Consider the following 27,524-nt stretch of genomic DNA (forward strand, 5'->3'; position numbering starts at 1 on the left):
TTATGTTGGGGAAGTTCCCCTTAATTCCTTGTTTGCTGAGGATTTTTTTTTTTGTAATGGAGTCTTGCTCTGTCGCCCAGGCTGGAGTGCAGTGGCACGCTCTCGGCTCACTGCAACCTCTGCCTCCTGGGTTCGAGTGATTCTCCTGCTTCAGCCTCCTGAGTAGCTGGAATTACAGGTGTGCACCACCACGTGTCTAATTTTTATATTTTTAGTAGAAAGAGGGTTCAGCTATGTTGGTCAGGCTGGTCTCAAACTCCTGACCTTGTGATCTGCCCGCCTTGGCCTCCCAAAGTGCTGGGATCACAGTTGTAAGCCACCGCGCCTGGCATGCCGAGGATTTTATTATGAATAGATGTTGGCTTTTGTCAAATGCTTTTCATCGTCAATTGATATGATCATATGATTTGTCTGTACTAGCCTGCGAATGTGTGATGTTGAATGAATTTTGAATGTTGAACCAGCCTTGCATACCTGGAATAAACCCCAGCTGGTCAGCAGGTATATTATTATTTTTATACATGCATTCAATTGCTAATATTTTGTTGAGGATTTTTCTGTCTGTGTTCGTGAGAGATACTGTTCTCTAATCTCCCTTTTGAAAAAATGCCTTTATCTGGTTTTGGTATTAGAGCAATGCTAACCTCATAGAATGAACTGGGAAGTGTTCACTCTGCTTTTATTTCCTGGAAGAGATTGTGGTGTATTGGTATCGTTTCTTTCCTAAATGTTTAGTAGAATTCATCTATGTACCCATGTAGGCCTGGTGTTGTCTGTTGTGGAAGGTTATTAATTCTTGATTCATTTTCTTTAATATAGATAGGCCTAGTCAGGTTTTTTTCTTGTGTGTGTTTTGGTAATTTGTCTTCAAGGAATCTGTTCATTTCATGTATGTTATCAAATTTGTAGGTGTAGTGTCTGCAGTATTCACTTTATTTAATTGTCCATGAGATCAGTAGTCATGATCCCTCTTTTCATTTTGCTTTTTTTTTTTTTTTGAGATGGTGTCTTGCTCTGTCGCCCAGGCTGGAGTGCAGTGGCGCGATCTCGGCTCACTGCAAGCTCCGCCACCCAGGTTCACACCGTTCTCCTGCCTCAGCCTCCCGAGTAGCTGGGACTACAGGCGCCCGCCACCACGCCTGGCTAATGTTTTGTATTTTGTTAGTAGAGATGGGGTTTCACTGTGTTAGCCAGGATGGTCTCGATCTCCTGACCTCGTGATCTGCCTGCCTCAGCCTCCCAAAGTGCCGGGATTACAGGCGTGAGCCACCGTGCCCGGCCCCAAAAATTTTTAAGTTGAGCCAGAGGTGGTGGCTAGTGCCTGTAGTCTTACCGAGAGGCTCAGGTGGGAGAATTTCTTGAGCCCAGGAGATTGAGGCTGCAGTGAGCTGTGATTGCACCACTGCACTCCAGCCTGAGCCACAGAGCAAGACCCTATCTCTTAATTAATTAATTAAAATTGTTTCCAATTTGTGTCTATTATGAACATTGCAACTCTGAATATTTTTAGCACGTGTGTCTATTGTTGTAATACGTGTTTAATTATTTGTGATATTGAAATAATTTATGATATTTTTGTTAACTATTTCTATTCTTTTTTGAAGTATCTGTTTTGTTTGCCAGTTTTTTCTGAATATTTTTAGTACATGTGTCTATTGTTGTAATACGTGTTTAATTATTTGTGATATTGAAATAATTTATGATATTTTTGTTAACCATTTCTATTCTTTTTTCAAGTATCTGGTTCTTTGTCAGTTTTTTCTTTTGAGATGTTTGTGATTTTTTATGACTTGCAAACTTGTTTTATTAAGGACTTATGGACTTAAGGTATGTGTATACATATACATATACATATACATATACATATACATATACACGTACACACATTTATCTATATATTTTTAAATTTTTTGATTTTTTTGAGTTGGAGTCTCACTCTGTTGCCCAGGCTGGAGTGCAGTGACGCAATTTCGGCTCACTGTCACCTCTACCTCCCGGGTTCAAGCAATTCTCCTGCCTCAGTCTCCTGTGTAGCTGGGATTATAGGTGCCTGCCACCACACCCAGCTAATTTTTGTACTTTTAGTAGAGATGGGGTTTCACCATGTTGGCCAGGCTGGTTTCGAACTTCTGACCTCAAGTGATCCGCCCACCTCGGCCTCCCAGAGTGCTGGGATTACAGGCGTGAGCCACTGCGCCTGGCCTATTTCTTTTTTAAGGTATGATAAGACACAGGGATATTTCACCCTCCCCAAGTGGATAAATGATTGAACCAGCATCATTTGTTGGATAATTCATTCTCTACCTCCGTGATTTGTAATGGTTGCCTCTCATAATTAAGTTTCCATATATGCATGAATCTATTTCTGAGCTTTCTACTGTGTTATATTGGTTAGTTTTTCTCTCTTGTCACATTACCTCACTAAGTTAGCATAGCTTTATAGTAAGCCTTGTTTTCTAGCATAAAAGACATGCTATGTTCTTCAGAATTGTTTTTTTCCAAAATGGTCTTGCCTGTGCTTAGCCTTTAATTACATTTTCATATTTTTTAGAATCAGTTTTTGTTTTCACACACATACAACTTTGAGATATTGATTAGAATGCATTGAATTTATAGGTTAATTTGAAAAAGTTGCCGTCTTTATGAAGCCATGTCTTCCATTTATTTTAAAATTGCCTGTCCTGTCACTTTAATTGTCTTTCACTAAAGCTTATGTTCGAATTGTAGATTAGGTTGGCTTTCTTTCTGAAATGTTAGATTACCACGTATCTTTTGGAATTTTGGTTTGCAGGCTCATCTTGAGTAGGTGGTATTTTTGCATGCATGTGTGCTCTAACAGGCAGCTAGGTCCAATTCCTGGCCAGGAGGTTGTTTCATTGTATGTTTTAACCAGCTTTATTTGATTTTCATTTTATCTGTGTTGCAGTGGGGATGTCTCGAGATGAATTTATAGCACTTATTTGACCATGTGTCCATTATATATATATTATTTAGTAAATAATGCACATTAGATAAAGAAGGATTTTGGATGGAAGGCTTAATTTTTGGCATCCTAATGTTAGTATAATAAGTGTGTTCTACTCTTCTTTCTGGGCTCATCTTCCTGTTATTCCAGATTCACTTTCTTATGTGTCAGACATAAAGTAGAGTGCTGTACCCCTAGGCACATCTTGTCACTAATAAGCTTTCCAGGGAGGAAATTTTATAGGCTTACTTCACAGACTGAGTCACCTTCTGATGAGTCTGGTTTTTGTTTTTGTTGTTTTGCAAGACCAAGCTTCGGCACAGGGAGGTTAATTGATGGGTTAAAAACATTCTGGACCCGGCGCGGTGGCTCACGCCTGTAATCCCAGCACTTTGGGAGGCAGAGGTGGGCGGATCACGAGGTCAGGAGATTGAGACCATCCTGGCTAACATGGTGAAACCCCATCTCTATTAAAAATACACACACACAAAAATTGGCTGGACGTGGTGGCGGGTGCTTATAGTCCCAGTTACTCAGGAGGCTGAGGCAGGAGAATGACGTGAACCCAGAAGGCAGAGCTTGCACTGAGCCAAGATTGCACCACTGCACTCCAGCCTGGGCGACAGAGCAAGACTCTGTCTCAAAAAAAAGAAAAAAAAAATTCTGAACATCCCTGGACTATAGAGTTTTTGCATTTGAATGATTAATTTTCCAAGGAGGGAGTATTTACTATGATATTTGGGACTTTGGGAACTTGTAGATTGGTACAAGTAATATTTCTGGAGAAATAGACCTGCTCTAGGGCTTATTGATTTTAGAGATGTATAGTTTGGGGCTGCCCTATATTCCTTTAAAATTTACTTTGTCTCAGTCATTTTGTGAAGCATAATGTGGCTGTCTTAAATATCCTTCGCATACCCTGTCTTCTGCACATATGGGGTCCAGTTATTTCTATTCATTTGTATTTCATGCAGGAGTGATGGATAGACTTTGTGTGCAGGAACATTGCCAGAGATTTTACTTTTTTCAATGTCCTCGGACATCCAAGTTAGTACGTTGCTTGAAGTCATGGGAGTCTGCGATGGCATCCTGGTTTAGGCAATAACATGATCTTCTGCTGACTGATTTTTATGACATTGTTTCTCTGACTTCTGTTTACTATGCTATGGATAGGGCACCTCTCTTGTTCATCTTGTGGTGGTGGTTTTAGATTTTTCAGAAAGTTCTTCTCCCAGATGAAAGTATATAGAGTAGCCCTTAGAATTTTATAGTTGCATCTTTCTTTCTCTAGAAACCTCACCACTTATTTATTCTCTTTCAGCTATTTTGTCTTCAGCTCTTTACTTTTTGTATTCCTTACTAGTCATTCTTTCTTTGAGTATTCTCATTTCTTTGTCCTTTTCCATACAATTCCCATGTTGTAAATTTCCGTGTTCTGGTTCTCAGGGCACAGGTCATTTTCATACTATGGACTGTCCTGTTCAGAATGTCAGTAAGCACCCCCATCTAATTTCTCCCAACCTCCAAAGGATGAAGAAACGTTGCTCCATACTACTCATTTGATTTTCCCAAAGTGTAAATACTACACTAAAATTCCAGTGGGAATTTTATTTCTGCCATTGCATGGTTACTTTGCTTATAATTCCTCTTTTTCACGTTCTGCTGCCAGTGCTCTGAGCCTTTTCTTTTTTTTCTTTCTTTTTTTTTTTTTTTTGAGACAGAGTCTCGCTTTGTTGCCCAGGCTGGAGTGCAGTGGCGTGATCTCGGCTCACCGCAAGCTCCGCCTCCCGGGTTCACACCATTCTCCTGCCTCAGCCTCTCCAAGTAGCTGGGACTACAGGTGCCTGCCACCACGCCCGGCTAATTTTTTGTATTTTTAGTAGACATGGGGTATCACCGTGGTCTCCATCTCCTGACCTCGTGATCCGCCCACCTCGGCCTCCCAAAGTGCTGGGATTACAAGCGTGAGCCACCGCGCCTGGCCCTGAGCCTCTTCTGTGTGCATCTTGTGCCTCTCAGCTTTCTTGCACTCATCTCTTCTTGTGGTTTCACCCTCCACTTACTCCTTCACACAGGTGATATCTTCCTTCCAGCACACTAACCAAGTTGCCGGGTGGATGTCAAGCTCTGTTTTTCTGTTTCCTGTTGTAAGTGACCTGTAGAGTACATGACTCTTCAAAATCTGGCCACACTGTCCTACGATTCAGTTGATGTGCATGGTCTTCTTAGGTTCTACTGAACTCAAGGCAAGTCTTTTCTACTCTCTACCAGATTTCTGATCTTTAAGCAGGATAATTTTTTTTTTTTTTTTCTCTGAGACAGAGTCTTGCTCTGTCACTCAGGCTGGAGTGCAGTGGTGCGATCTCAGCTCTCTGCAACCTTCACCTCCTGGATTCAAGTGATTCTCATGCTTCAGCCTCCCGAGTAGCTGAGTTTACAGGCATGCGCCGCCACGTCCAGCTAATTTTTGTATTTTTAGTAGAGATGGGGTTTCACCATGTTGGCCAGGCTGGTCTTGAACTCCTGACCTCAGGTGATCCACCCACCTTGGTCCCCCAAAGTGCTGGGATTATAAGCACAAACCATCATGCCTGGCGGAGCAGGAGAGTTTTAAGTATCCACTGCAGTGGATAGCGGAGATCAGGCATATCAAGAGACTGTTAAACCCAACCAATCTCATCTTAAGAATCATTACTATTAAAAAGTGTGTATGTATACATGTTTTCTGATCCCCAAACTTTTGTTGTATTTCCTTCTAAACCTTAATTTTTTTGGTGTAGATATATTTACATTATTAATGCCATGCTGCATGTATAAGTTTGTTTTTAGCTTTTAAAAAATTCATCGTTGTGGCCGGGCGCGGTGGCTCACTCCTGTAATCCAAGCACTTTGGGAGTCCAAGGCGGGCGGATCACAAGGTCAGGAGATCGAGACCATCCTGGCTAACATGGTGAAACTCCGTCTCTACTAAAAAATACAAAAAATTAGCCAGGCATGGTGGCGGGCGCCTGTAGTCCCAGCTACTCAGGAGGCTGAGGCAAGAGAATAGCGTGAACCCGGGAGGCGGAGCTTGCAGTGAGCTGAGATCACGCTACTGCACTCCAGCCTGGGTGACAGAGCGAGACTCCGTCTCAAAAAAAAAAAAAAAAAAAAAAATCATCATGGTAACATAAAAATTACCCCTTGCAAGCCAGGTGCGGTAGCTAAGGCCTGTAATCCCAGCACTTTGGGAGGCCGAGGTGGGTGGATCATTTGAGGTCAGGAGTTCGAAACAAGCCTGGGCAACATAGTGAAACATCTCTACCAAAAAATACAAAAAAAAATTAGCTGGATGTGATGGCATGTGCCTGAAGTTCCAGCTACTCGGGAGGCTGAAGGGGGAGGATGGTTTGAGCCTGGGAAGTTGAGGCTGCAGTGAGCTATGATGGCACCATTGCATTCCAGCCTGGGCAACAGAACAAAACTGTCTCAAAAAAGAAAAAGAAAAGAAAACTTACCCCTTGTCAACAAATACTCTTCTAAAACAGTTATTCTCAATGGGAACGAGGTACAAAAAAATAAATTTCCCTCTCTTTCTGAGAGTCACATCTAGATTGGATCCTGCTATTGTTAGGAGGATGTTCCTCAGATATGTTGGCATTCGTGACCATTGTTCTGAAATAACATCTTTAGTGTTAGCTAAAGGGTGATATCATAAATCATCTAGTCATTCCTTGGGATTGAACATCTTGTCATCATCTTGAGTTTGTAATGTCTCATTATTATAAAGCTAGAATAAACATGCTTATTCATCAGTCTTTGTTCATAATTTTTATCATGTCCATAGGCTACATTTTTAGAAATGCAATTACTTGGTCAACAGATTTGAATATTTTTCAGATTCTTTAATCATCTTGCCATGTTACTTTTCTAAACGTTGGTACTGAATTACACTCCCACCATCAATGAACAAATATGCTTGTCGTGGTAAACTCTAGGCAGCACTGAATATTGCTGTTTAAAAAAAAAATCTTTGCCAATTTGATAAGCCCAAATAGTACCTCATTACTGCTTCAATTTGCATTTCTTTGATTACTAGTAAGTCAGTACCATATTTTAGGAGACCATTTTATCTTGTTTTGACACAGCCTCAACTAGAGTATGTCTTGAATTGCAACTGTCAAGATAGATCATTGAAATTAAAAGCTGTAGTCCTGGGTTATAATAACCTCATCCAGTCTATGTAGCACTGAAAGCTGCCTAATTAGAAGCAACAGAACTCTAACTCATGACTATATATTTTTAAACTTTTTGTTGTGGATTTTTATAATACTCAAGAGGAGAGAGAATAATATAACCAATTCCTTGTAACCATCATCTTAGCTTTGAGAACCATCAGCATTCTATAGTTCTGGTTTTGTCTATCTTCCCAGTTTTGGCAGTAGGGAAGGCATTGGAATATTTAAAATCTAATAACAGACATAATATCATTTTATCTGTGAATACTTCTATATACAACATATAAAGACGTTTTAGGGCCAGACGTGGTGGCTCACACCTGTAATCCCAGCACCCTGGGAGGTCGAGGCGGGCAGATCGCTTGAGCTCAGGTATTTGAGACCAGTCTGGGCAACATAGCAAAACCTCGTTTCTACAAAAAAATTACAAAAATTAGCCAGGTGCAGTGGCACACACCTGTAGTCCCAGCTGCTTGGGGGGCTGAGGCAGGAGTATCACTTGAGCCAGGGAAGTGAAGGCTGCAGTGAGCCAAGATCATGCCACTGCACTCCAGCCTGGGCAACAGAATGAGACCCTGTCTCAAAAATAAAATAAAATAAATACTTTTTAGGCCAGGCACAGTGGCTTATGCCTGTAATCCCAACACGTTGGGAGGCCAAGATGGGCGGAGCACTTGAGGTCAGGAGTTTGAGACCAGCCTGGCAATATAGCGACACCCCATCTCTACAAAAAAATTAAAAATAAAAAAATAAACTGGACATGGTGGTGTGCACCTGTAGTCCCAGCTACTCAGGAGGCTGAGGTAGGAGGATCTTTTGAGGAGCCCAGGAATTTGAATTCCAGGTACAGTGAGCTATGACTGTGCCACTGCACTTGAGCCTGTGTGACAGAGCGTGACCCTGTCTCTCAACAAAAAACAAACAAAAAGACTTAAAAATTTGAGTGCCTCCTCCCAGTACTTTTTATATATAATATATATTATATATAACATATATAATATATAATAATATATACAACAATATGTAATAATATATAATATATAACATAATATGTAGTAATATATAATATATAATAATATAGAATACATATATACATGATTTTTAATAGGCTTTTTAATTGGAGTATACCATACACACAGAAAAGGGCACAGACCTTACATGCACTGCTAGATGAATTATTACAAAATGAACACAGCCAGCAAATAGCTCAAGAAATAGAATGTTAATAGCACCTTCAGAGTTCTCTCCTGGTCATCAGCCCCTCCCCTCTCTAAAAATAATTGCTATTTTGATTGCTAACACCATAAGGTAGATTTGCCTGGTTTTGAACGTTGTGGAATCCTAACAATTTAAATTCTTTTGTGAATATATGAGTTTTTTTAATGTATGTTTGCTAGATTCATCCATGATGTGTGCAGCTGTAATTCATCCATTTTCATTGCTATATGTCAGTATATGAGTATGCCATGATTTATTCCTTCCACTGTTGAAGAATGTTCACATTGCATCCTGTTTGGGGCTATGATGAATAATTGCACTAATAACCTTTCTGTACATGTTTTTTGATATACACGTGGACTAACCGATGTTCAGTGTGTATTTGGGAGTGGAATTGCCGCCTCACTGGGTGTTCTGCGTTCAGTCATCATTAGTGGATAGTGCCAGACAGTCTCAAGGCCATATAAGAACATTCAAGGCTTTGGTCAGTGTTTCTTTTGCATTGTCTTTTTCTTACTGGTTTATAGGGTTTTTAAATGTATTCTAGATAGGAGTAAATGTCCCTTTCTGCTCTATGCCTTCTCTCTCCTTTGCCTCATGACTTTTGATAAGAAGTAGCCAATTTCAATGTAGTCAGTTTATTAGGTGTCCTTATCTGGTGAGTGCATTTTATCCTGTTTACGAAAGTCATGAAGAGAGTTTCTTATGTAATTTCCTAGACATTGTGTTGTTTTTCCTTCCTTTCACATTTTAAAGTCTATAATTTTTTTAAAGTCATTAAAGTGGGGTTTTTTTCCCCCTGCAATGGGTATCCATTTGACTCAATACTATTTTTTTTTAAAAAAACAATCCTTTCCTGTCCTGTTCTATGGTGTCAGTTTTGTCATAAATTAAGTATCCTTACATGTTTGGGTCTGTTTTTATTTGTTTTTATTTATTTATATTTATTTATTGATTGAGACGGAGTCTCACTCTGTCGCCCAGGCTTTCACTGCAACCTCTGCCTCCTGGGTTCAAGCGATTCTCCTGCCTCAGCCTCCCGAGTAGCTAGGATTACAGGCGCTCACCACCACGCCCAGCTCATTTTTGTATTTTTAGTAGAGACGGGGTTTCGCCATCTTGGCCAGGCTGGTCTTGAACTCCTGACCTCGTCATCTGCCCACCTTGGCCTCCCAAAGTGTTGGGATTATAGGTGTGAGCCCCAGCCCCCCGCCTACTGTTGATTTCTTATGAATACTCCACCATACTGAAGAAATTTCCTTTTATTCCTAGCTTTATGTGACTATCTATTATCAATGGCTATTGGGTTTTTATCATATCTTTTTTTGCATCTATTGAGATTATATGATTTCCCTTATTCTGCTAATATGGTGAATTGCATTGATTTTCAAATAACAAACCAAATTCTGTTCATGCAATAAACTCATCTTGGTTACCATGTATTATCTTTTTTATGTATCATGGGATTCTTTTATGTATTATTATTTAAAAGATGTTTCCATTTCTATTCGTGAGAGATGCTGAACTGTCATTTTCTTTCTTTTAATGACTTTAAGTTTTAATATCAGTATTATGGTGACCTCATAAAATGAGTAAGGAGAATAGGCCTTCTTTTTCTGTTCTCTGGAAGAGTTTAATATTTCAGATCAAACACCATAAATAATCATAGGACCATTTAGATTTTCTGTTTATCGATTTTATTAAGTTGTGCTTTCTTTGGGACTTTGTATATTTCATTTAAATTTTCAAAATGACTTTGTGTAACTGCCCATAATATTCAAATGCCAAATATCAAATATCAAATGCCAATTTGGTAAAACCAAGTAGTACCTCATTCCTAATAATAGTATGCATATTTTTATTTCTTATTCTTTTTTTTTTTCTTTTAAGATGGAGTCTGGCTCTGTTGTCCAGGCTGGAGTGCAATGTTGTGATCTTGGCTCACTGCCACCTCCGCCTCCCAGATTCAAGCAGTTCTCCTGCCTCAGCCTCCTGGGTAGCTGGGACTACAGGCGTGCAACACCATGCCTGGCTAATTTTTGTATTTTTAGTAAAGACAAGGTTTCACAATGTTGGTCAGGCTGGTCTCGAACTCCTGACGTTAGGTGATCTGCCCACCTCGGCCTCCCAAACTGCTGGGATTACAGCCGTGAGCACTGTGGCCGGCCTATTTCTTATTCTTTCCATTAATCTGTCACTCTTGTTAAATTTTTCTACAAGTAATTTTTGGAATACTTGCCATCCTTATTTTATGGCATTTCTTCTATTAATTTCTGTTCTTTTATTTTCTTTTTTCTTATATTTATATTATTGTTTGCTTTTTAACATCTTGTACATAGTAAATTGTAGATGTTCATCCTTTCCATTTTAAAATTAAGAAATAATTTACATAGCATAAAAATTACTTTTTACAGTATATAATTCAGTGGCTTTTTATTTACAAAACAGTGTGACCATGTGGATTATCTAATTTCAGAACTTTCAATAGTGTCTGGCTTCTTACAGATAGTATAATGTTTTCCAGGTTAATGCATGTTATAGCATGAATCAGAATTTCATCTTTTTTTTTTTTGAGACGGAGTCTTTTTTTATTATTAATTTTTTTTGCACACAAAACAATAAACATTTTCTAAAAATACATACAAACAAAAAGATGCATATCAAACATATTAGGAAGGTTGCACATGGGAAGATGGGGAATAGAAATGGGGGGTGGGAATTAAAGAAAATAAATGAGAGGGGGACTTTGTATGGATCAATGATAATAACTCAATCCTCTATTTGACAAAGAAGAAGGAGAAGGAAGAGGAAGAAAAAGAAAGTGGGATAAAGGATCAGAAAGGGAGGAAAATAGAAAAAATTAGAGTATGACTCCAGGGTAGACCTGTTTTGTTGTCGCTGGGTTGGTTGGTTGGTTTGTCTGTTGTATTTTCATATGTTTCGCCATGTTGGCCAGGCTGGTCTCGAACCCCTAGCCTCAAGTGATCAACCCGCCTCGGCCTCCTAGAGTGCTGGGACTACAGGCGTGAGCCACCACGTCCAGCCCCCACATTGCGTCTGGCCTCCGTGGTAGACCTCCCAGACGGGGCGGCCGGGCAGAGGCGCTCCTCACTTCCCAGACGGGGCGGCTGGGCAGAGGCGCTCCTCACATCCCAGATGGGGCGGCCGGGCAGAGGCGCTCCTCACTTCCCAGACGGGGCGGCTGGGCAGAGGTGCTCCTCACATCCCAGACGATGGGTGGCCGGGCAGAGGCGCTCCTCACATCCCAGACGGGGCGGCCGGGCAGAGACGCTCCTCACTTCTTCCCAGACGGGGCAGCCCGGCAGAGACGCTCCTCACTTCTTCCCAGATGGGGTGGCCGGGCAGAGGTGCTCCTCACTTCCCAGACGGGGCGGCCGGGCAGAGGCGCTCCTCACTTCCCAGACGATGGGCGGCCGAGCAGAGGTGCTCCTCATCTCCCCGACGGGGCGGCCCGGCAGAGGCGCTTCTCACATCCCAGACGATGGGCGGCCAGGCAGAGACGCTCCCCACCTCCCAGATGGGGCGGCGGTTGGGCAGAGGCTGCAATCCCAGCACCCTGGGAGGCCAAGGCAGGCGGCTGGGAGGCGGAGGCTGCAGCGAGCCAAGACCGTGACACCGCACTCCAGCCTGAGCAACACCGAGCACCGAGTGAGCGAGACTCTGTCTGCAGTCCCAGCACCTCGGGAGGCCGAGGCGGGCAGACTACTTGAGGTCAGGAGCTGGAGACCAGCGTGGCCAACATGGCGAAACCGCGCCTCCAGCCAAAGGACAAAAACCAGGCAGGGGTGGTGGCGCGCGCCCACAATCCCAGGCAGCCAGCAGGCCGAGGCAGGAGAATCACGGGAGCCCGAGGCAGGGAGTTTGCAGCGAGCCGACTATACTCCAGCCTGGGCCACAGAGGGAAGAAAAGAAAGAAAGAAGGGAGGGACGGAGGGAGGAAGGAAAGAAGGAAGGAAGGAGAGAGACGGAGTCTTGCTCTGTTCCCCAGGCTGGAGTGCAGTGGCATGATCTCGGCTCACTGCAACTTCTGTCTCCCAGGTTCAAGTGATTCTCCTGCCTCAGCCTCCTGAGTAGCTGGGACTACAGGCACCCTCTACCACACGCAGCTAATTTTTGTATTTTTAGTAGAGATGGAGTTTCACCATTTTGGCCAGGCTGGTCTTGAACTCTTGACCTTGTGATCCCACCCACCTTGGCCTCCCAAAGTGCTGGGATTACAGGCATGAGCCACTGCACTGCACCCAGCCTAGAACTTCATCTTTTTTGCTGAATACTATTCTCTTAGATGGATATATACTATATTTTCTTTGTCCATTCTTCAGCTGATGGACGTTGGCATTGTTTCCAACTTTTGGCTGTTATGAGTAATACTGCTGGGAATATTCATGTACAGGTTTTAGTGTGAATATATGTTTCAGTTCACACTTCTGAATAAAATTGCTGGGTCATATAGTAATTCTATATTTAACTTTTTCAGGAGCTGCCAACTTGAAGCACAAAAAGTTTTAACTTTGAAAAAGTCCATTGTATCTTTTTTTCCTCCTTCTGTTGCTTATGTTTTTGGTGTCATATCTAATTGCCTAATGCAAGGTGACAGAGATTTACCTTATGTTTTCTTCCAAGAGTTTTATTGTTTTAGCTCTTTGAGCAGTTTTGAGTTAATTTTTGTGGACAATGTGAGATGTTCATTTGCCTGTGAATAACTGATTGTCTCAGTACCATGTGTTGAAAAGACTATTTTTTTCCCCATTGAACTGTCTTTGTACCCTTGTCAAAATCAATTGGCCATAAGTGTATGGGTTTTATTTGTGGACTGTCCAGTTCTGTTCCATTGATCTGCACTTTTATCCTTATGCTGGTACCACACAATCTTGATTAACATAGCTTTGAGTACGTTTTGAAATCGCAGTGTTTGAATCTTCCAACTTTCTTCTTTTTCAAAATTTTTGGCTTTCTGGGTTCCTATGCATTTCCATATGCATTTTGGGATCAGCTTTTAAAGCCTGCAAAACAAGCAGCTGGAACTTTAACAGGGATTTAAAATTTTTTATTGAGGTAGCATTCAAGTAACATAAAATGAACTGTTTTAACATGAACAACTAAGTGTCATTTCATACATTTACAGTCTTGTGTAATTATCACCTTTATCTAGTTCCTAAACATTTTTATTACTCCAACATAAAATCCTGTACCCATTAAGCAGTTACTCCCCATACCTCATAAACCAGTCCCTTATAACTACCAATCTGTTTTCTGTTTCTATGGATATATCTGTTCTGGAAATTTCATATAAATGGATTCGTGTAGTATGTGACTTGTTTTCATTCCTGGAATAAATCCGACTTGGTAATAATGTAAAATATTTTAATATGATGTTGGATTTGGTTTGGTAGTATTCTGCTGAGAATTTCTACTTCCTAAGGGATTGGATTATAGTTTTCTTTTCTGGTGATGTGTTTTTCTGGTTTGTTATGAAGATAATGCTGGCCTTGGAGAAGGAGGTGTGAAGTGTTTCCTCTTCTATTTTTTTTGGAAGAGCTTGGGAATATTCTTCTTGAAATGTTTGGCAATGAAGCAATCTGCTCTTAAGCTTTTATTTGTTGGGAGTTTTTTGATTGTTCAGTCTCCTAACTTGTAGGTCTGTTCTGACCATTTCTCCTTGAGTCATTTTTGGTAATTTACATATTTCTAAGAATTTGTCCATTTAATTTAGGTTATCTACTTTTTTTTAGTATATAGTTGTTCATAGTGTTTTCTCATAATTCCTCTTATTTGTGTGAGGTTAATAGTATTATCTCCACTTTCATTTCTGATTTTAGTTATCTGTGTCTTCTTTTTCTTAGTCTAGCTAAAGGTCCGTTTAGTTGATCTTTTCATAGAACATACTTTTGGTTTTTTTGTTCTCCGCAGTTGTTTTTCTGTTCTCTATTTCTTTTACCTCTGTTCTAGCCTTTGTTTTTCTTTCCTAACCCTGTTGGTTTAATTTACTCTTCTTTTGCTAGGTCCTGGAGGAGAGTTAAGTTAATCATGTCGTTCATGTGTTCTGTGCTTTTACTCCTTTGTTTTTAATTGTTAGTTACTGAGAAAGTTCTTTTATCTTATTTTTGGTCTTATTATTGGTTACTGAGAGAGATGTGTACAAATGTTCCATTGTGACTATGGCTATGTTCATTTCTCGTTTTAGTTATGTTAATTGTTACTTCATATTGATGCTATATTGTTAGGTACTAGTATATTGTTATATTAGTTAAGAATTGTTACATATTTTTGGTGGATTGGCATTTTTATAATGCCCTTGTAACCTTCTCATCTTAAAGTCTGTCTAATACTAGTAAAGCAACACTAGTATTTTTTTATGGTCAGTGTTTGCATAGTACAACTTTTTTCTTTTTGTTTTTATTTCAGCCTTTCTTGTATCTTTATATTTAAGTTATATCTCCACAAGACATTACCATTTTTGTGTCATGCAGTCAGTATTCATGATTTACCCACAAATTTTCTCTCTGTTCTTTCGTATGTCTCTGCTTCCATCTGAAGGACTTTTTAATAACATGTAATTGGGTTTGTTTTCTTAAACATTTGGAAAATCTTTATCTTTTTGAGTGTTTATCTGTTTGCATGAAATACAATAATTGACATATTTGAATTTAAATTTAGCATCTAATTATTTGCATTATTTTCCTCTCCCCCTTTTAGCTGTCTTTTTCTGTATTTTTTTGCTTTCTTTTGTTTTTAACTAAGGAATTTTATTATAAGCTTTCCATTCTGTTGATTTTTAATATTTATTTTTCTATTATTGTTCTTTTAGTTGTTACTCCAGTGATTCAAGCAGGCATCCTTGACTTATTAGTCAATGTAAATTAACATTTGTATGATTTTATATGTAATATTACTTAGAATACTTAACTCCATTAACTCCCTCCCAACATTTATGCTATTTTCATTGTACATTTTACTTTTACATATTTTTTGAACCCCTCAAGACCTTACTTTTTTTTTTTTTTTTTTGAGATGGAGTCTCACTCCGTTGCCCAGGCTGGAGTGGAGTGGCCCAGTCTCAGCTTACTGCAACCTTCGCCTTCTGAGTTCAAGTGATTCTCCTCCCTTAGCCTCCCAAGTAGCTGGGATTACAGGTGCACGCCACCACGCCTGGCTAATTTTTTTGTGTTTTTAGTAGAAACTGGGTTTCACCATGTTGGCCAGACTGGTCTTGAACTCCTGATCTCAGGTGATCCGCTCACCTCGGCCTCCCAGAGTGCTGGGGTTATAGGCATGAGCCACTGCCCAGCTAAGACCTTACCATTCTTGTTTCATACAGTCAGTATTCATGATTTAACCACAAATTTTCTCTTCAATCTTTCCTATGTCTCTTCTGCCAGCTGAAGGACTTTTTAAAAAACAAACAAGCTGGATGTGGTGGCTCACACCTGTAATCCCAGCACTTTGGGAGTTCAAGGTAGGGGGATCACTTGAATCCAGGAGTTCAAGACCAGCCCGGGCAACATAATGAGGCCCTGTCTCTACAAAAAGTAAAAAAAAATTAACCGGGGATGGTGATGCACTAGTGCACTCCAGCGTGAGTGTCAGAGTGAAACCCTGTCTCAAAAAACAAAAAATTAAAAACAAAATATAAACACAATACCATTATCACTACTAATACAATTAACAATGCATTTTAATGCATTTCCTGAAAATTCAAATGTGTCTTATTTTCTCTGATAGTTTCCAAAAGAATGTGTTTTTATAACTTTTTTTCTCAGAGTAGTATCCAAACAAGAGTCTCACATTGTAGTTTGTTTATACTTCTTGTAATGTGATTGCTCCAATCCTGTTTCCCTTTCTTGTGTGCCACTTATTTGTGGAAGAAGGTGGGTCATTTGTCATTAGAATTTGCAACATCCCAAATATGGCTGATTGAGTCCTTTTGGTATCTTTTTATATAGTCTGTGTTTCTTTGTAATTCCTGTAAAATGGTAGTTACAACTAAAGGCTCGATTGACGATATATTCAGTTTTTGGCAAGAATACTTAATAATTGTTGCTGTACTGTTTCCTAATGCATCAATCAAGTGGCACACAACATCTGGTTGTTAAGATTGATTAGTGAATTTTCTACATAAATAATCATGTTATCTCTAAACGAAGACAGTTTTATTTCTTTCTTCCAAATCTGTTTTCCTTGTATTCCCCTGTCTTGTCTTACTGCATTGATTAGGACTTCCAGTACCATGTTGAAAAGCAGTGGTGCGAGAAGACATCCTTGCTTTGTTCCTGATATTAGTGGGAAAGCTTCCAGGTTCTTGCCATTAAGTATGATGTTAGCTGTAGGTTTTTTGTAGATATCCTTATTAAGTTGAGAAAATTTTCCTGTCTTCCTAGTTTGCTGAGAGTTTTTATTATGAATGGGTGGTGAATGTTGTCATATGCTTTTTGGCATCTATTGATACAATCATGTGATTTTCCTTCTTTATCTTGTTGATGTGATGGATTACATTAACTGATTTTCAAATGTTGAACCAGCCTTACCTACAGATGGGTTACAAACAAACAACCCATTTTGTTTGCTTGCATACAAATGGTAAAAGGGTTTTCTGGGAGTATTTTAGTGGAGAATTGTGAGAAGCTCTATTGCATAGTGCTGGTCTTTTGTTTGATAACCAAGATGTCTGTAGTTAGACTCTTTGGGACATTTGTCACATTAGGACCCCCTTCCCCTATGCTCTTGGGATATTCTGAACTTACCATTAGGCTGCTTATCAGATGAACATTTCTGCATGTCTTTTTCCCCCCATTACAAAAGTTTTACTCATTTACTGTAGAAATTTGGTGCAATACAGGAAAACATAAACCCAAACAGGATAAATAAAAACATTTTATGAAATTTTTAAAAGCAGGCAGAGATAAAGAGAGATTACTTTCAAAAGAGCAACAATAGGCCAGTACTTGATTGCACAACAGAAATGAGAACACAAACCATGGAGCCTCAAAGCGCTGAAATTTGCCAAGAGCTGCCAATCTAGAAGTCTGTTCCCAATGAAAATATTTTTCAAGAGTGAAGGAGAAAAAAAAAGTTTTGAAGAAGACAAAATGCCTACTTAGTAAAGGAAATAGGTTAAAAATCAATAAGCTAAATGCATATATTAAGAAGTTAATTGGTACTAAAAATGTTTTTTTAAAAAAAGAAAAGAGCAGTAAATTAAACATAGAGTAAGTACTTGGAAGGAAATAAAAAGAGCAGAAATTAAGGAAATAAAAAAAATCCATAAAATAGGATTAGATTATAGAAGAGCAAAAGTTGGTTATTCAAAAAATCTTACAAAACCGATGATTACCTGGCAAGTTTAATCAATAAAATGAGAGATGATACAAATAAATAATGTTAGAAATGAAAATGAAACATCACTATAGATCCTATAGACATTAAAAAGATAGGAGGATATTTTGAATTACTTTATGCCAATTAATTTGGGAATTTAGATGAAATATACAAATTCCTAGAAAATGAAGCTTAAGAAAATTAATACTAGATGAAATGATCTTCATGGACTTATAATTGTTAAATAAATTGCTTTTTTAAATTTAAAACCTCGCCCAAAGGAAACTCCAGGCCCAGATGATTTCATCGTTGAATTATACCAATTCTTGATGATACCAGTCATCAGGAGAACTAACACCAACCCTACACAACTATTCCAGAGAGGAATAATAGCACTCTCTACCTCATTTTATTACTTCAGAATACTTTTTTTTTTTTTTTTTTGAGATGGAGTTTCGCTCTTGTTGCCCAGGCTGGAGTGCAATGGCGTGATCTCAGCTCACTGCAACCTCCGCCTCCTGGGCTCAAGTGATTCTCGTGCCTCAGCCTCCCAAGTAGCTGGGACTACAGGCATGTGCTACATGCCCGGCTAATTTTGTATTTTTAGTAGAGACAGGGTTTCTCCATGTTGGGGAGGCTGGTCTCGAACTCCCAACCTCAGGTGATCCACCTGCCTCGGCCTCCCAAAGTGCTGGGATTACAGGCATAAGCCACCGTGTCCAGCCAGTTCAGAATAATCTTTATACCAAATTCTAAGAAGAATAAGACAAAAGTGATTTTTACTCATAAGCATAGAAGCAACTATTTTAAAGAAAAGATCAACAAACTAAATATAGCAGTCTATAAAACCATGAAAAATTGGCTTTATTCTAAGAATGCAAGTTTTGTTTAATATGTAAAAATCAACCTATTTAAGATGTCATAATAAAAAGATGGTAGGATAAGCTTAATAGATGCATAAAAAGAATTTGACAGAAATCAATATTTATTTATGGTTCAAGTCTTGTAGCAAATTAGGATTAGAAGGAAACTTCCTAATCTGATAAGATATTTACCCATAAAAGTCATACTTCTTGAGTAAATGTTTAAAATCTTACTGTGCAGAATAAGACAAGCATACCCGCTATATTTATCACCACTTCCATTTAACATGGAATCAAAGTCCTGGCTAGTGCTAAAAGACAAGAAAAAGGGGAAAAAGTTATAATTGGAAAGGAAGATGTCATTTTTAGTAAATAAATGTGTACATAAACAATCCCTTCCAAAATTTGTAATTATTCACTTTAATAAATGTATTTTACAAGACTGTTAATATAGATACACAGTCAGCTTACAAAAATCAGTTATATTTCTGTATACCAGCTATTAAAATATCAGTTAAATATTAGTTAAAAGAGGAAAAATAGAAAAGATACTACCATAACAAAGCATCAAAAGTATATTACCTAGGAATAAATCTATGGGAAGAAGTTTTTGACTTTTATATTGAAAACTATAAAATATTATTGAGAGAAATTTTAAAGGATCTAAATAAAGGTAATTATTTTGGCAGATTCAGGGTTGTAAAAGTATCATTTCTTCATACACTGATTATATTTAATTATGGTAGCCACTAGCTACATATGGCCATTGAGTGTTTGAAACGTGGCTACCCTGAATTGAGCCGTGCTGTGCACTGGAATTCAAAGACTACACTTGATCTTAGCCAAAAGGCCGAGAAGCGATGGAATTCAAAGACTTAGTCTGGTAAAAAGAATGTCAGGTATCCCAATATTTAAATATTGATTGCTTCTTGAGTTGATAGTTTTGGGGATATGTTAAGTTAAAATACATTTAAAAAAATTTCACCTGTGAACTTATATTTCTATTGAACCACACTGGCTTATAGATTCAATGCTATATCAGGCAGAATCATAAAGGGTTGTATATGTTTGTGGAAATTAATAAGCTGATTCTAAAATGTACGTGGATATGCAAAGGGCCAAGAATAGCCAACATACTCTTTCAGAAGGACGACATAAGAGAACATGCTCCACTGTAGGGCTTTTCAACGTTGGCACCATCGACATTTTAGACTGGATAGTTCTTTTTAGGAAAAGGGTTGGGGAGACTGTCCCATGCATTGTAGGATATTCAGCAGCAGCCCTGGCCTTTACCCACTAGATGTCAGTAGCAGCCCCCATTTGTGAAAACCAAAAAATTTTCTCAAGATGTTGCTAATTGTCCCCTGCGGTGAAGAATCGCTCCTGGTTGAGAACCGTCTCTATCGGATATCAAGTCTTAATATAAAACAACAGTAATTAAAAGTGTGATATTGAGACAATGAGAAACAATTAGATCAGTGGAACAGAATAGAAAAAACCAGAAGCAGACCCTCACATGCATGGACAATGATTCTATCATATTTATTACAGTGGATTATCCATATGTTAAATAAGTTTAACCTGTCAACACCAATACGCAAAAGTCAGTTTTGGTGGATTTCTGACACAAATGTGAGTGGCAATATAAAACTTCTAGAAAAAAATGTAGGAGCTTATCTTCATGCTCTTGATAGCATGGAACGATCCTTTAAAGAGACACAAGAAACACTAATATGAAAGAAACGCTAATAAGGAAATAAAGTAGAAATGTATGAAAATTAGGAATTCTTATTGATCAGAAGACATTGTGAAAAAAAGGAAGCCATAAAGTGGATGAAATTATTTCTAATACATTTATAACAGAGCTTTTCTTTCCAGAAAATGCAAATAATTTATTGAAAATCAGTTGGAAAAAAGACAGATATTCCAACAGAGAAATATTCAAGACATTTGAACCAGTACTTCACAAAAACAGAGATACAGATAGCCAGAAAACATGAACTCAGCTTGCTTACATCCGCAGGCAGATGCAAAGCCAAAACAATGCAAAAGTGGTGAAAACTAGCAACACTAAGTGTTGTTGAAGATAACAACCAACCAAAGCTCTGATACAACATGGGTGAATGTGTGGCAAAATGACTTTGGCAATCAGATTGCCAGTATCTGCTAAGGTGGAATGTATACATATCCCCCATCACCCAGCATTTCCATATTTAGGTAGATCCTAGAAAATGTGTGTTCTTGTGCATCAAGAGACAAGTACAGCTGGGCATGGTGGCTCATGCCTGTAATCCTAGCACTTTGGGAGGCCAAGGCAAGAGGATTGCTTGAGCCCAAGAGTTCGAGACCAGCCTGGGCAACAAAGTGAGAGCCTGTCTCTACAAAAAAAAAAAAAAAGGCTAGGAGTGGCAGCATGTGCCTGTAGTCCCAGCTACTCAGGAGGCTGAGCCAGGAGGATCCCTTGAGCCTGGGAGGTTGAGGCTGTAGTGAGCTGTGCTTATGCCACTGCACTCCAGCCTGAGTGATGGAGCAAGACCCTATCTCAAGCCAGAAAAAAAAAAAAAAAAAGGAGATGGGGGAGAGGGAGAGAGAGATGAGTACAGTAGCACTCATGGCAGCAGTATTTTCTAAGAAACCCAAAGTAGGGGGTTAAAGTCGCTCACTAGTATTGTATTCATACAATGTGGCCATAAAGATGTATCTATGGTTACACATAAGTACCATGCACTCTACTGGGTCACTGAAGCTCCAGTTACATCAACAGCATGAATGAATCTCGCAAACATCGAATTCAGTGAAGGAAGCCAGACACAAAAGAATATATGTCACAGTAGCATTCTATATAATTTCCTTAAACAGGTAAAACTGAACTCTGGTGTTCAAAGAAATAACCACATTGTTTTATAATAGCTAAAACCTGGAAATAATCCAAATGTTTAGGGAATGGTTGAATAACTTGTTGTATATTCATGCAACCCAATACTAGATAATGAAAATGAACAAACCTAAACATGGAGCAACATGGGTGAATTTTATAAACACAGTGTTGAGTGATAGACACCAGACACAAAATAATGTGTGATTCCACTGACATAAATTCCAAACACAGTCAAAAACTAGACTATCATGTTAAAGTCAGGATATTAGATATTAGTCAGGTGAAGGGAGTGGGTATTGACTGGGAGGAGCAGAAGGGTGTCTGGGTGATGGGCATTTTGTGATAATCCCTGGAGTTACACATTCGTGTTTTGTGTACATTTCTCTTTATGTGTTTCATCTCACAGTTTTAGAAGATTTAGCAAAGTGAGAGAGAGCCTATTCTGGTTCCTACTGTTGCAAAACTGGGGCTTAGCTTGGGAGGGTTTTTGGCTTTGTCCAGGAAAGAATTCAAGGGCAAGCCATTGGTGTTAGACGGGAATCTTTTATTGAAGAGTACAGCTCCTTGCAGAGCAGGGCTAACTCATAGGCAGCGCACCCAGAATGGGCATTGTATGGGCTCCTGGCAACTGTATTTATGCACATATAAATGTACTTCAATTGCATGCAAATTAAGGGGCAGGCCAATGCAAATAAAGGGGTGTGTTATTTAGAACTTTCTAGGAAAGGGGTAGTAACTTTTGGGTTGTTGCATGGCATTGGTAAACTGTCATTGCCCTAGTGGGAGTGTCTTATGCTAATGAACAAGAAGGCTATCTTGGGATCACCTTAGTGGCCATCTGCTGGTTCCTCCTGGTTTCTTCACTTCATCCTGTCCGGACCTGTTTTGGTCAGCAGGGTTGTGACCAGAAAACAAGTCCTGCCAGTCTCCCACCTCACTACTGCTTGGGTTCACACCCCAGCTTTGCTGCTCTCCAGCTGTGTAACTTCAGGCAATTTACTTAACAGCTGTCAGCCTCACCTTCATATCTGTAAAGTGAAGTTAATAATCCAATCTATTTTGTGAGATTTGTTGTAAAGATTAGACAAATATTGGAGTCTTTGCCAAGCTACAAAGCACTTTATAACAACAGCTGGCGCATAGTAAGGGCTGAGTAATTGCAAACTCCTGCTATTATTTTTATGGTTACCGTTGCCAGTTTATTTGTTCAGATGAATTGTAAACTCTCATTGGAATTACATTATATTTATAAATCCATCATGGCTCTCCATGTAGATGAGTTTTTGTTTAGGTCTCTTAGAAAAGTTTATTTTGTTCACTGTCCTGCATGCTATTTCATAATTTAATCAGTAGGCATTTATATGTGTATATATATATATAAATAAATATATATATATATAAATATAAATATATATAATTTTTTTTTTTTTTTTTTGAGACAGGGTCTTGCTCTGTCACCCAGGCTGGAGTGCGTTAGTGCGATCATGGCTCACTGCAGCCTCCATCTCCCAAGCTCAAGCAATCCTCCTGCTTCATCTATGCCCAGCTATTGTATTTTTTGTAGTGATGGGATCTCTTTATGTTGCCCAGGCTGGTCTCGAATTCCTGGCCTCAAATAATCCTCCCACCTTGTCCTTCCAATGTGCTGGGATTACAGGCATGAGCCACTGCACCCAGCTGAATCACTAGGCATTTTATAATTATAAGTGGAATATGCTTTCTCTTGAATTTTGTAATTGTTGATTGCTGGCATGTAATAGCTAATACTTGGTATGATACGCTGCTGCCAAGCTTGGTTCTAGACTCTACATGCTAAATGCTACATTCAGGTAGAAACTAAGAACAGAGAGGTAATGATACCTAGTACATGGGTTGGGATTCATTCTGGCCCCAGTGTTCACATTTAACTCACTGCTGTATGCTTGGAGAGCTGTTGGTTTTTATATATTTTTTTTGGTAACTGGCCTAATCTCATTTTTAGTTGATTCTCTTAGGTTTCCAAGAAGCCAGTCATATTATTTACAATTAATTATTTTTCACATATTCTCCAGTAATTCTTATCCTGGCCTTGTTGCTTTGATTATAACTTGTAGAAAAGTGTTTTTTAAGAAAGAGTAGAAATTCTTCTGTTAGTCCAACTAAATAGAAATGCATTTATTTATTTATTTATTTATTTATTTAGTTAGTTATTTATTTGAGACAGAGTCTCACTCTGTTTTCTAGGCTGGAGTGCAGTGGCGCAATCTTGGCTCATTGCAACCTCTGCCTCCTGGGTTCAAGCAATTCTCTTGCCTCAGCCTCCCAAGTAGCTGGGATTACAGGCGCCTGCCACCATGCCCAGCTAACTTTTGTATTTTTTAGTGGAGACGGGGTTTCACCATGTTGGCCAGGCTGGCCTCGAACTCCTGACCCCAAATGAGCCACCCACCTCGGCCTCCCAAAGTTCTGGGATTACAGGTGTGAGCCACCACGTCCAGCCTCTCTATTTTTTTAGCCAGTAAGAATAGTGTTGACTATTGACTGGAGAATGTTGTGGATTTTTTTTTTAATGTTAAGGATGTGTTTTTTTAATTACTGAATTTACCAAATGGTGTTTGATTTGCTCATTCTGTTTTGTTTTAAAAGCAGGGATGGCTTTTAAACTATATCAAATACCTTTGGGTATCTATGAAGATGATCGTGTGGTTTTTCTGTGTTGAACTACTAGTATAATGAATTGTATTACTGTATAGCCTAATATTGAATTGTTTTTGCATTCCTGGAATTTTTAACAAAATGCTGAATTTTACTTGCTAAAATTTCTATAAGATTTTTACATATGTAAGTATGAGTGAGATTGGTCTGCAGTTTTCTGCTATTTTTGTTAGCTTTTGGCATTGGAAGAATTATAAGTATGTAAAGGGAATCTGGAAGATTTCTGTCTTTCCTTGCATGATATACTGCATTTTAGAAGGAACTTTTGAGTACACATGAGTAAATATGCTTAGAAAACATTAATTTCTGGTGTGGCTGCCTAATATTCCTTATTAAAGATCTCTTAGTTTTCTTCAATGAAGATATCAAGTGTTTCTTCTTTTTTATTAATGTTGGAAGTTTTCAAACATAGACTAAAGTAATAAGATTGGTATCATTTTGTGCATCCCTTTTACTTTACTTTGTTTTTTTTTTCCTAAGTATTTTGAGCATTGCTACTTAAGATGTGGTTTGAGGGTTGGCAGCCTGAGTGTTACCTAGGCATTTGCTACAGATGCATGTAATCGTGTACATAGAACCACATACACCCCATCACCTTTGCCATAGTCTGTTGGTTATAGGCAAGTCACAGGTCCTGCACCTACTCAAGGGGTGGGTCTCACTTTAGATTTTAAGCCATTCTTCTTCATTTATTTATTTATTTTTTTATCTATCTATTTATTTATTTATTTATTTTGAGACAGAGTCTTGCTCTGTCTCAGTGCAGTGGCGTGATCTCAGCTCACTGCAACCTCCACCTCCCAGGTTCAGACGATTCTACTGCCTCAGCCTCCCAAGTAGCTGGGATTACAGGTGGGTGCCACCACGCCTGGCTAATTTTTGTATTTTTAGTAGAGATGGGATTTCACCAAGTTGGCCAGTCTGGTCTCAAACTCCTTACCTCAGGTGATCCCCCCACCTCGGCCTCCCAAAGTGCTGGGATTACAGGCGTGAGCCACCACGCCTAGCCTTAAGCCACTATTAATAATGTTGTCCTGAGATTTTTTAGTGTTTTTGAATTTTTAATCATTTGTTTTGGGTTCTAAAAGGGAGCTACAAAGTCAGAGTGTAAGCTTTTTAAAGGCTTTAATGCCTATTGTCTAATTACATTTTCAGAAAGCTAGCTTGGCTCAGTGGTGTGCGCCTATAATCCCAGCCCTTTGGAAGCCTCAGGCATGAGGGTCACTTAAGGCCAATAGTTCGAGACCAGCTTGGATAACATAGCAAGACCCCCATCTCTAAAAAAAATTTTTCAAACTTAGCCGGGCATGATGATGTGTGCCTATAGTCCCAGCTACTTGGGAAGCTGAGGCAGGATGATCACTTGAGTCCAGGAGATTGAGGCTGTGGTGAGTTATGATTGCACCACTGCACTCCAGCCTGGACAACAGAGCAAGACCCTGTCTCTAAAAAAATAAGAAAAGAAAGCCAGTCCCTCTTGTGGTCATATGGCACACAAATGGCAACATTGACAATCCATCCATGTGCCTTTTCTGCCAGCAAAAAATGCCAAGAGATCATTAAATAATGAGGGAGTAGGAAAGAAGACAGGACTTACTAACAATTCTTGTCACTAACAACTTGGGTGATTATTACCTGAAAGCCTAGAGGGTATTTAAATTAATTTTTTATAGCCTAACACTGTTTGGTCAATTTATCATTCCTTACTAAATGTAATTCAGTATGTCTGTGTCAAGAAATCTCTGGGTGCCTGGCATAGCGTTAAATGTTGTGGGGAAGAGAAAAGAAATATGTCAGTATCTCATGTGCCTTCCATAAGGCATGTTAGAATCATAGTGTTTATTTTTGTTTCATCTTTCCTCAAAATAATAGCTTCAGTTTACAAAAGTTCATGATGAGTTTTACCTGCCCTGGGTTCTCTGGGTTGAAAAAGCTTGAGAAACCCTCTAGGTTAAGAGATGACGTCCACCAAGATAACAACGAAGTTGGCTTTTCCTTTGTTTTAGCAACAACGAACTGTCTACAGACTGACGCTCGTGAAAGCATGGAACGTGGACGAGCTCCAGGCCTACGCGCAGCTCGTGTCCCTGGGGAATCCTGACTTCATCGAAGTGAAGGTAAGCCCCTGCTGACTCTGGTGGCCCTGGTGGAGTGACAAAGAATCGTGGTGCTTCGTTGGCCATGGTGGAGTTAAAACCTTGTAAACCTCTAGAGGTCCCAGGAGTTTTATTGATGTATTCATTTTGTGATCGATATTCATCAAGAACCTGGCATTGTTCTAGGCCTTGGGGATAATAGCAGTCAAGAAGACCAAGCTCTTGCTCTTATAAAGCTAGTATTTTAGTGGGAGGATGGACAGTCGACACAAAATGAGTCATTAAAAACCATGTAGTGACATGAATATGCTGAGAAATAAAATAGTGTGGTGGTGAGTAATTGGTTGGCTTTTACATAAACCTTTATTTTAGACATATATGGAAGTAGAGAGATTGGTGTAATGAACTCCCATCCACCCATCACTCACCTTCAAAAATGATCAACTCATGACCCAGAGTTGTTTCAGTTATACCTTTACCCATTTTCTCTGCTCTTAGCCCATATTATTTTAAAGCAAACCACCACAATTATATCATTTACCCAGAATTATTTCAGCATATATTCCTAAAAGGTATCTACTCTTATCTTATTTACTTTATTTCTTATTTTATTTTATTTCATCTTGTGTTATTTTATGTTATTTTATTTTGAGACAAGGACTTGCTCTGTCACCCAGGTTGGAGTGCAGTGCTGTGATCGTAGCTTACTGCAGCCTCCAGCTCTTGGGCTCTAGCAGTCCTCCTGCCTCAGCCTCCTGAGTAGCTAGGACTAGAGGTGCACGCCACTATGCCTGGCTATTTTTTGTAGAGAGAAAGTCTCACTGTTTTGCCTAGGCTGGTCTCAAACTCCTGGCCTCAAGTGACCCTCCTGCCTCGGCCTCTCAAAGTGCTGGGATTATAGGTGTGAGCCACTGTGCCCGGCTGATGTGTATTCTTTTGAAACAGTTATTCAGAGTGCTGGGCTCATACCTAAAAATTTTCAACTAAAAATTTTAATTTCCTCTTCCATGTGTTTTGTTTTTCCTCTTAGAAATCACTTTGCTGTAGAAAATGGATCATGCATCTTGGCTGATGCCCTATGTTTATATTTTAGATTTTGTTGATTGCATGTTCCTGTGCATCCTGTGGATTGGTGCCTATAGTTAGATCAAGAGAAGATTGATTAAATTCAGGGGTGCTTGTGTGTGGGGGTCTGTTTGTATTTCAGGAATATTTCACTGGTGGTCTTGTATACTCCAATCAGGAGTCACATAATGT

General features: G+C 39.2%; 1 protein-coding gene across 2 annotated transcripts in view; it reads left to right on the forward strand.

Annotated features, from left to right (window-relative positions):
* Positions 1-27,524, forward strand: part of LOC116811966 (S-adenosyl-L-methionine-dependent tRNA 4-demethylwyosine synthase TYW1) — a 269,724-nt gene that overhangs the window by 186,358 nt on the left and 55,842 nt on the right. For both annotated transcript variants that reach the window (XM_032757493.2, XM_032757500.2), the window contains exon 14: positions 26,178-26,288. In XM_032757493.2, coding sequence (XP_032613384.1) covers positions 26,178-26,288 — 111 coding nt within the window. The remainder of the gene's footprint in view (positions 1-26,177; positions 26,289-27,524) is intronic.

This window comes from Hylobates moloch, unplaced genomic scaffold, assembly GCF_009828535.3.
Source record: "Hylobates moloch isolate HMO894 unplaced genomic scaffold, HMol_V3 SCAFFOLD_1, whole genome shotgun sequence".
Taxonomy (NCBI): Eukaryota; Metazoa; Chordata; class Mammalia; order Primates; family Hylobatidae; genus Hylobates; species Hylobates moloch.